The sequence below is a fragment of the Hyaena hyaena genome, unplaced genomic scaffold (assembly GCF_003009895.1).
Source record: "Hyaena hyaena isolate Hyena2069 unplaced genomic scaffold, ASM300989v1 scaffold_91, whole genome shotgun sequence".
Classification (NCBI taxonomy): domain Eukaryota; kingdom Metazoa; phylum Chordata; class Mammalia; order Carnivora; family Hyaenidae; genus Hyaena; species Hyaena hyaena.
The window spans coordinates 867,484-877,986 of NW_024080725.1; the positions used below are offsets into that span (position 1 = coordinate 867,484).

The 10,503-nt window shown below is 54.1% G+C and overlaps 2 protein-coding genes across 4 annotated transcripts in view; one reads left to right on the forward strand and one right to left on the reverse strand.

Moving 5' to 3' along the window:
- CUNH2orf76 (chromosome unknown C2orf76 homolog) overlaps nucleotides 1-10,283 on the reverse strand; it is a 56,681-nt gene extending 46,398 nt beyond the window's left edge. The window contains exon 1 of one of the 3 annotated variants that reach the window (XM_039234882.1): nucleotides 10,217-10,283. The gene's annotated coding sequence lies outside the window, so the exon portion shown is untranslated. The other 2 variants (XM_039234881.1, XM_039234883.1) reach the window with 2 other exon arrangements.
- DBI (diazepam binding inhibitor, acyl-CoA binding protein) lies at nucleotides 2,131-7,356 on the forward strand. Its single transcript, XM_039234887.1, has 4 exons — nucleotides 2,131-2,238; nucleotides 3,258-3,375; nucleotides 5,597-5,659; nucleotides 7,074-7,356. The coding sequence occupies exons 1-4, from the start codon at nucleotides 2,230-2,232 to the stop codon at nucleotides 7,145-7,147; spliced, it is 264 nt and encodes an 87-aa protein (XP_039090818.1). The 5' UTR covers nucleotides 2,131-2,229; the 3' UTR covers nucleotides 7,148-7,356.
- Nucleotides 10,284-10,503: the final 220 nt, after the last annotated feature.

The following is a 10,503-nucleotide window of genomic DNA, read 5'->3' on the forward strand; positions in this document are numbered from 1 at the left end:
TTCTTGTGCTCTATCAAAAATAAAAGTAATAAAATAATAAGAAAAATAAACCGGAGACCGCCAAGTTAAAACACTAGTCTTGCTTTCTACAATGTCCAGTTAAAACACAATCACATCAACCAGTCTTTGAGGAATATGAACCTACATTGTCCGAATTACCTAATCTTTTCAAATGTGCTAACCACAATGACCTCATATTGAAGCCTAGTGACCTTAAGATACATTTGACTAGAAATCTGACCCATATGGGCAATAACCTGAATTTCCATCAAGGAATCTGCAAGCACTAAATGATGGAACAAAAAGGAGCCCAGGCTTCATCTGTGCTTCAGGGGGGGTACAAAAACAGCTCTGAATTGTCACTGTGGGGGAAACCTACATTTCTTAAGATTGAAATGTAATCTCCTCCCGTTTAACTCCAAACTTTTTGTCAATCTGATTGGCTTTGCTTTCTCTACCAAAATTAGAGACCAAAGCCTCTAGATTTGCTCCCTGCTACCGTGTCTCCACTTCTTCCCAAACATTTATAAATGCCGGCCTACCACTAGTTAGGAAGTTACATCTGGAAGCTTCTACCCCACCTTTCTTTCTCCACCCCTATGGCCATACACTGGGGATGGGTGTGCAGATTTGTAATCTAGTCCTCTTGACACAAATTAGGAATTGAACAGGAATGCTCTCTTTCTTTACCTTTTTTAAAGTTTATTTTTATTTAAGAGAGAGAGAGAGAGAGAGAGAGAGAGAGAATCCCAAGCAGGCTCCCCACTGTCAGCACAGAGCCGGACACAGGCCTCAATTTCTCGACGGTGAGATCACGACCTGTGCCAAATTCTAGAGTCGGACACTTTACCCATGAGCCACCCAGGCACCATCTCTCTTTTTAAATGATCTCCAGAGAATTTCCCATCAGTTCCCTCCCTTCACCCAGCTTTGTAACGACTACCCAAAAATTCTTATCATCCTCAACCTCTGCCATCCACCTGTGCTCCTTTCTGTCCCCATGGAGAAGATCAGTGTAAGGCCTTTGCCAAGACCTGCCCCCTCCCTCTCCTCATCCTCTGCTTTAAAGCCACTGACTTCCCATCTCAAAATAAAAGTCAAAACCCATAGAGTTCCTCCATCCTCCAGCCAGCCTGCCACCTCTTCTAACTCCCCAGTCTCATCTCTTTCTTCTCTTTCCCTCCGCTCCCTGCTCACACCTTTACTCTTCTTTCCTGCCTGGAACTTCTCTCGAGGGGCTTTCTCAAATGCTACCTTCCCTTACCCTCCACCTTCCATTAAAACCAAACCTCCAACTCCCTACCCCCACACAAACTTTCTACTTATTTTGTTAACTATCACCCCCGAGGTTCCAGGAATGCAGGGATTTCTCTGCTTCCTTCCCTGGTGTATCCTTAAGGTCGAAAAGAGTGCAAGTTCAGCGGCAGAGAGTTCAGTAACCATTTGTGAATGAAGAGTCATTCACTTGACAGGCACTTGCTGGGTGCCTCGTCGTGGCCGGGTTTGTTAAGAAGAATAAGCCAGTGGCAAAGCCTTTAAAGCACCCGATGGAGAAATGCAACACAAAATATGCATTGCAGGACCGCGAGCTAAGACCTCGGGCAGGTCACAGACGTGCCCAAGCCCAGCGGAAGAGGCCTCGGCCTCGCCTTTCTGGGAACCGGTCCGGCTTCTCTAGAGGGTCTCCTCTAGACCCCGAGAGGAGGGAAGCGCACTCGCCCCCACCTCCACCCCGACCACCCCAGGCCCAAGAGGTTATGAGTCCAGAGCCACAACTTCCGGGCTCTTCACTCCAGAGGCAGGATTTAACGAAACACATTTAAAAGCCTCTGCGCTTCAGCCACCGCCCCCTCCTCTCTGCCCTGCGGCCCATCGCCTAGGGCTGCCCGGGACCGGACCCGGCTCGGACCTGACTGCCGGGTCCCACAAGCGCGCCCCACTTCCGCGGCCCACACCTGTTCCCGGCGTCCCGTTCGGCTCCTCTCTGCGCGTGTGCGAGCAAGCCCACGTGGGTTCGGGAGAGGGTGGCCGCGCGGATGGGAGGGGTGGGGCTGGACACGCCCCCTCGCGTGAAGCTGCCTTCTGATTGGCTGCCTGTCGCTGGCCTGGCCCGGTCGGAGCCGCCCGCGGCTGCGCCTCTAAAGGCGCTGCGGGTCTAGGCTTGCGCTACTGTTTCCTGTTCTTGGCCGCCTCCGCGCACTCCCCGGGATCCTTGCAGTCTCCGCCAGCATGTCTCAGGTAGAGCGCGTGCCTAGCCTGGCCGCTAAGGTGCGGCGGGGCTGGAGGCCGGGGGTGGGAGAGGAGGTACTATCCCGCAAGCAGGACCCCGCAGAGTCTTTCCCTTGCCGGCCCCCGCTGTGCCTCCTGGACCCGTGCCCCGCTATGACTCTTCGCACAGAGCCTTGTGAGCGGAACTTTCCAGGTTTGGACTTCACTCCCCACCCGCAACTGCTGGAAAGTTGCCCGTGGGGTGGACTTCGCGGTGAAGCAGAAACAGGAGTTGGAAGCGAGGGTCCTAGGTAGCAAGATGGCAGGTAGAGAGAGGGTGGCAGGGATTGAAGCAGCAAAGGGACCGAGTTCCCCATCCGGAAGGTCAGCGCCAGAGTCGGGACGCCATGCAGAATGGGGAAGCAAGGAAGTGGTTGTTAACAGTTTAGAGGTCAGGGGACTGAGGGGCCGAGTGCCCAACGTACGAGAAGGGGAGAGGTGACCCAGAGGCCTTTCCCTCCTCGGAACGTAGCCTCTTCTGAGACCGAGCTGTGTGGGATGACCTCTGACTCATCACCTCGCTCCAATCAGAACACGGGAAGAGAGGTCAGCGCTGGACGCCTGGCCCCTGGGGGGAAGGCTCCAATGGCTTCTGGCCAGCCTAATTCAAAACTGTCCCGTCTCAGCGGTTTCAAACCCGCTGTGCTAGCCCTATCCAAGTCAGGGCTTTCCTGGGACCCCCGCTTGGCCCGGCACACGCTGCTTTTTCAATGAAGGGAATACCTACTGCAGGCACAACTAGCCTTCCTCCTTCACCCCTGGGTTCTAGCACCTGGTAAATAGAGAATCCAGTACGTAGTTGTCCGTCGAGAGGGGAGTGAACCAATGGGCTTCCCCTCCTTGTTTTGCTGAATCTGTCTGGCTGCCCTGTAGGGGAGATGAAGCGACACACTGCTTTTCCTCTGGGGCATCTCAGGACTGCTGCCTTTCTCGCTGTCTTTCCCCATTACCGAGCTCTATGTAGGCCTTTCCTGTTCCCCCACATTTAGGCTGAGTTTGACAAAGCTGCTGAGGATGTTAAGCACCTCAAGACCAAGCCAACAGATGATGAGATGCTGTTCATCTACGGCCACTACAAACAGGCCACCGTGGGCGACATAAACACAGGTACGCTGAGAGGAGCTGGGAAGGCCCCTCCCCATCAAAGCAGGTGCCACAACCTTGGTGGGTGCCCAAACTCCCAATCTGCGGGAGTGGCACTCTCAAAACCACCGAAGCCCTGCTCTTCTGGTGGGACATGGTAATGGTTCTTGGGGTCCCCCCCAACAAAATCACATTCCAGAATGGGACTCCCAGGTGGCCTCAGGTAGCAGACTTCAGAACCTAGTTTGAGGAGAACTTGATGGCCTATCACTAACATTTGGGGATAGAAGCAGAGACCCCAGCTTGGCAGAGACTTGGGCCATGCTCTGAACTCAGTAGTAGCTTCGTTGAACCACGCTCCTTCAGCAGGGTGCCTCCCCGGACAGGCAGGGTAGAAGTCCAAGCACTAGGCAGCCTGCTCTCGGGAGCAGAGAAGCCACTGCCTCCCTGGGGCAGGGTCACAAGCTGTATTGCTGAAAACAGTTCCTGATGACCGTTTCTTGCCTATCAAAAAATCTGGGTGCAGATTTCGAGGCCATAGTTTAGACTTCCATAGTCTGAATACAGTCTTTTCCTGCCTTGGACTGTTTTTATTCTGCCCCCGAGTCCCTGAAATCCAGCCGTATACGAGGCAGCAGCAAGGGCTCAAAGGCGGTGGCCATGGCAGCACAGAAGGGGGTCACCCCCTTCTCTGTTCAGGAGGGGGGCCTGGCCCCCAATTCCAGTGCGGTTGGGGTGGAAGGTGGAGCGTGTTGGTGGCCGCCAGCCATCTGGAAGCAGGAGATGGTGCCCAGAGCTAAGGATCACGAGCAGTGCCAAATCAAAGTTCACAGGAAGGGCTTAGCTGAGAGAGGTCTTGAGGCAAATAAATGTGAGTGTTATGCTAGGTTTATAAACTCCGTGTCCTCCCCGGGAGGAGAGGGAGAGATGAAGTGGGGGTGACCAGAAGGGCTGAGATGCTTTTCTGCCAGACAGGATTTTCACAGATACTGGCCTCTGCGCTTTTACATGAGTACACATAAACTAGCTTGAGTCTCTCTCTCTCTCTCTTCCGGACTGGGGAGGCTTCCGTTCATCCACAGGCTGCACTCACTGTCCAGTACAGTCACCACTAGCCACGTGTGGCTAAGTTTAAATCAGGAAGAGCTAAAAAATCCAAAGCTCAGTCCTCAGTTGCACAGGAGCCGCAAGAGGCGAGTGGCTCTGAGTTAGTGCAAATGTACATTTCCACGTTCACTACGAGGGCCGTTGCAGTGCGCTTGCTCTTCCTAGATGACAGCTTTGCGGGTGCACCTTCTGGTAGCCCTGGGAATACTTTCCAGAAAGCACCCGGGGGGATTTGATGTTTCTCGGACACTGGGCACCGCCATCGCTCCTTGTGCCTTTGTTCTCGGCATGGTGGTAAACTAGGTCAGCGGGGAGGTGGTGAGTGTGTTTCCTGGGAGCAGCTGAAGACAGGCCTGAAAACATTAAATCATGGTACAACTTTAAGGATGCCTTTAGGGGAAAAAAACCGCCCACAAATCAACAAGAAATAGACTAACAATTTGGTAGAAACATGGGGCAAGATTATGAACATGGGGCAAGGTATGTTCACAGTAAGGGACTCCCAGAAAACTGATAGCAGTAATAACATGGAGGAGAAAAATTGGGGGGCTGAGAGCAGGGGTGGGAGGGAAACTTTATAGTCGCCCTCTTTATAGCATTTGAATCTTAAGCCATAGGAATGGATGAAGTATTTGTTTTAAAACAAAATTTTCTTACGTATGTTTTTTAAAAGAAATTGTGGAGTTCTTTAACTTTTAGGACCAAGACTGTCTACTAATGAAAACAGTTTTCTTCCTATTTTCTTTACATCGTAATTTTGGGTTTCTGTACACCTGGGTTTCTAAAGGCAGAACTCACTATGCTAGACCCATTTAACTCCATAACGGAGCATGGAAGGGACAGATGAAGTGAAAAGACTTGTCTTTTCTTTTGGGACAAGAATGTTGATAATGTTCTCCATTAGAACTTGAAGCAGATCTGGGGCACCTGGGTGGTGCACTTGGTTGAGTGCCCGACTCCAGTTCAGGCCGTGATCTCACGGTTCATGAGTTCAAGCCCCACAATGGATTCTGTGCTATGAACAGAGCCTGCTTTAGATCCTCTGTTCCCCCTCCCCTCCCCCCACCTCTCAAAAATAAAACATTAAAAAAAAAAAGATCTTGAAGCGGATCTAATGTCTTTCCTTCCCTTGTTTCAGAACGGCCTGGGCTGCTGGATCTCAAAGGCAAGGCCAAGTGGGATGCGTGGAATCAGCTGAAAGGTAATTGTTCTCATCGGTTTCTCTAGTTTGTGAAGCCCAGAAATGAAACAGGCTTCATTACAGAGTGTAAGGGGTAAAGAGAGAAAACAAAGTGGGTGAGGCCCATGCTAGAGACCAGCCTCACCTGGCCAGAAGGGAAAAAAACTGGGCCACCTACTTTTCCCCCTGATCCCATGTACACCTTCTCCCAGAGTACCATCTCTGAGCAATGGCATCACCTGGAGAGGAGGAGCCGGGGACCGGGTACTAAAAAATGGACCAGAGGGTAAAGAGTTGGCCTGGGTTTCCTGTGTGTTCACGAGGAGTGGGGTTTCCTGCGCGCACCTTCCTCTCTGCAACAAGGCCGGGGAGTGACCCCCGCCCCTCCCCAGCTCCCTTCCAGCCAGAAAAGCACATAAAAGAAAGGAATGAGCTAATGCAGGGCAAGCTGCTGGCACATTGCAGGCCCCTGAATGGGGCCATTATATGCTAAGCAACAGCAGCCAAGAAGTATCCTGGCTGCGACTTAATCACGTGCCACCTGAGGCAGCAAGACCCACAGTTGGCACTGACGGGCCTGCCAGCTTCTGGGTCGCTAGCTAGCTTCTGAATGAGCCCTCTGTCTTCCTGCAAATGAGGGACCCTTGAATTCAAAAAGGGCCAGGATACAATCAACGCACTCCTAGGATTTGCAAGGAACTGGGACAGGAATGCCCGTCTGGCTGCCCATTGTCAGTGTCCAGGGGCCGCGTACCCTCCAGTGCTTCAGAAAGTGCTCCGATTCCCAGGATGTCTGCCCTTCGCCGCAGCCCCCAGGAAACCGGGCGTTGCTACTGAGGGGTCCATCCGGTCAATACCCTTTGGACCCCAGCCCGAAGGCAAAAATATGCCTCCTTCCTCTCCGTGAGCCACCTGCTTTTGCTCAGAGTTCTCGAAACTTTACTCACAGCCTCCCTCTGGGGAGAAGAGGGCATCTGGCTTTGTTCTTTCACTGCCACAGCTGGCAGATAAGAGCCACCGGAAGAGGGCTACGAGATAGGCCAAGGCCAACCAGGAGAGGAGGTGGGACTAGAGCCACTACACTCCCCCTGGTGGGCTCTCCTGCCTGTCTGCAGTGTCCGGCCTTTCTCCTGAGGCTCAGGACGACCGCTCATTCCTGCAGTGGGGGGCTCACAGGGCCCGCAGGCCAGCAACCAGCCTCAGGCCCACTGCGTACACACTATGGGTTCAGGGCTCCAGGGAGCATTCACCAGGGGCCCAGCTCCTTAAGTATTACAGGCCACGCCTGTGAGGTGCAGGTAGTGGAATTTCCACCTTAGAGGTGAGAAACTGAGCCTCCGCACATTAAACGGGGGGAGGGGCTGTCTAGGGCCCCAGTCTGCTGCTTTTCGACCATGCGGCCTCTCTGACAAATAACCCTGTTGATCCCTTGCAGGGACTTCCAAGGAAGATGCCATGAAAGATTATGTCAACAAAGTAGAAGAACTAAAGAAAAAATACGGAATATAAGGGACTGGATTTGGCTGCCGGCAAAGCAGTTCGTCTAAACTGATACGATGCCTTGTTTTTTCTAATACCAGGGATGACGTGAAATAATGAAAACAGCCCGTGAACCTAGATCCTGAAGACGATCTAACAGTAGGGGCCAAAATGGCTACTGACGGGCTACTGAGTAGTTTTTATCTGTAGATCAATTAAAAGTGCATTTGTTATTTTAAGTCTTCAGTGATCCGCATTCTTGAAATCCTTTCCTCTGTTCCTATCACTCTTCCTCACTTCCTTTCTCTAAAGACTTGGTCTGGGAGAGTTGGAGCTTAGCCTCCACCCTGCAAGGGTACAGGCAGGCAACCACCTCTCCAAAGCCTGAAGCACGCCCTCCTCCAGCGGGGAGGAAAAGAACTACAGAAACAGCCTTTCCTAAGTCCTCGTTCCTCCCCGCCCCAGCCACACCAGTCGCGTGGGCTGGCTGAGACTTCAGGCCGCAGGGACTGCCGATTCTGTGCTGGGGACACTGCCGGCCTCCAGCTCTGAGGAACACAGGGCTGACAAATATTTATGGTTCGTCTGCGGTCCATCCAGTCCCTGGTTCCAGAGCAAATGAACGAGGCTAGAAGCCGCACTCAGGAACGAACCATACACCTGCGCAGAGGCCCAGGGTCATGGGCAGCTGGGCAGGCGTAACCAAGCAGTGGGGTGGGCACTTAGCAGGGAGAAAGGAAGTGAGGACCCACGAGGCCGGGGAGTAAGCTTACAAAGAAAGGCTGGGGCTTGACCCTTGGGCGTGTAGTTAGTTTGCTGAAAAGAAAGAAAAGGAGATGGCGGGGCAGGCCCTCCTTGCCAGGAGCTCTGCTCCACTCAGTTCCACTCAGGCTTGCAAGGAAGGTCAGGGTTTCCCCATTCTGCGGATGAGGATACGGAGGCCGAAAGGAATCGAGGAGAAGCTCCTTGAGGCCGGGCAGCTCTCCGTTCCCTCCAAAGCCTGTGTGCTGCTCTTAGACGTTGTTCAGCCAAAAGATCAATGAGGCATGTCCGTTACAGTGACTTGCCCAAGGTGGCTCAGCTGGGGGACCATCTAAGAGCCAGCATTCCCGGGCACATCTCCCTGGCTCAGATGCCTGTACCCGGCAAGGTGGCCCCACGGGCGTGACCTGTGCCGGAACAGCAGGGAGAGCAACTGTCTGGTACGGCTGGCTGGCGTACGGCATGCCGTCCATGTAAAATGGGACTGGATGGAAGTCTTGATGATGAAGTTGAAAAGTACAAAATTTGTCCTCAGAGGTGAGAGGCACCTGCTGGGCAGGAGATGGGGTCACAGGCGTTCGGTGACTACATCAGGGGGTTTTGAGTGTGGTGACTGCCCAGTTACAGCCCTGCCTGCTCAAGGAAAACTAGGCCCAGAAGCTCAGGGGTAGATGGGGACATGCTCCCAATGGGGTCAAAGTCTAAAACCTAGCCGTGCAATGTAAATGAAGTGACTTCCTAAGTAGCAATACCATTTACACCAGAGTTAGTCTCCCCGCCCGCCCCCCCGGGGCACTAATGTGACTGAGGGCGGGAGGCAGGAGGCCGTCAGGTCTGCTCTCCCACCCAGCCGCGCTCCACCCGCCCAGTCATGCCAGCCACCAAGGCTGCAGAATGGCCGGCTCCTCTGAGCCCTGAGGGAGGCAGTAGGGAGCCATAGCCACTCACCTATTACTACCTGGATCATCTGCTTTTGTCAATTGTTGGCTGCTTCCGGTGGAAACCAAAGGAAAAACCACCTCGAATGGAGCGCAGCACGTGGTTCTTGCCCACACAGACCTGGCTCTGGGGTCAGGCCCAGCTCACCTACCGGGAAGGCGGTGGTCCGCGTGAGATGGAACTGTGTGAGAAACGTGCGTGCCTGGTGTGTGGTACTTCCTCTGGAAGTTTCCTCTAAAAACCAACTCTCATCCCTGAGAATATCTCTTGCAGTGTCTCTCAGAGTCAGGGACGTGGCCCAGAAGCAACTTAACGGCTGCGGTGGTGGCCCTGGAGTGGGTGTGGGTGACACAAAAGCTGCCCAGTCCTGCAGCTCATGCGTGGAAGCCGGGGACCGGCAGGGGTGTGCCCGGGCCCCGTGTCGCTGTCCCCCGTCGCTGCCCTGCTGCCAGCCAGGCCTCGGCCTGGGGAAGCCTGGGCAAAGGTAGTGCGGCCCGGCCGCCTGCAGTTCCGCAGCTGGGAATGTGCTAGGCGTAGTCGTGTCCCTTCTCCCGCGGATGCAGGTGTGGATGCAGGTAGCAAGGAACCGCCATGGGAGAGGAAAGGCCCAACCGCCCACGGCTGGTGTGGCCTCCAGGGCCAGGCTGTCCGTTGTAAGAACCCTCAGGGCCGGCCTCCCACACAGGCTGGTGACTTTAATCCTGCTGTGAAGTGGGCACTACCCTGCAGTGCTCTGTGATGGGAAGTACCCAACCCATTATTCAGACGAGGGAATCAAGGCTCAGGGGATGCAAATGCATCCAAACCCAGCAGTCTCTGTCCAGGAAGGTCCCCGTCTGTCCCATCCTCTCTCATGACCACGGCTACTGCTCAGATTTGCATCTCCACTGTCGCTCAGAGGACGAGGGTGATACTTGGGCTAACAGAAGGTGCTAGAAGCCTTCCACATACTGTGCACATCTTCCTGAGGAGTGGCTCAAGGACACAGGTCGGTCGCATCTCCCAGGCCGGGGCAGGGCTCTAAGGAGACATACCTTTTTAAGCAGCTCAGGTGATTCTGACTCTGCGAGGTTTGGGAGCCATGCAGCACCCCCATCTGCCCCCCACCCCCCACCCCGACACACACACACACTATAAAGTAGCGGTACTGGCTTCTCCTGAAGTAACAAGTTGTGTTCTGAGAACATGTCACCAGTGGGCTCAGGCCCCATGCCTTCTCCGATGGCTTCTGCAAAAGCCTGCATACAGCCCCAGGAGAATTTCCAGGGAGCCATTTGGGAGCAAATGAGTTGGTCAGAGGAGCAGGCAGGGCGCCCAGTCTTCCCCATCTCCTCCGTGAAGCATCACAGCTCCCCATGGCACTTCTCACCTCCAATCCGCCTCTGGTGACAGACTTACCTGTGAATCCCACTGCCGTCTCTCAGGCGCCGGATCACGAATCTTCTTGGAGCCGCATTTTCTTCATCTAGAAAATGGGCTGATAAAATGGGTAAAGGCCGTCACACAATGCCTGGCAGACACGACTTCCTGGCGGCCGGAGGCCTTCCCTGGTGCACACACTTCCCTCTCCATGACCTGGACAGGCCCCGGCCTGGAGCCACAGATGCCGTTCCCCACCGGGGCCGGGCTCCAATGCGTGGGAAGTTATTAGCGCGGGTTATCTCTCGGGACAAGAGGAAGTCCAA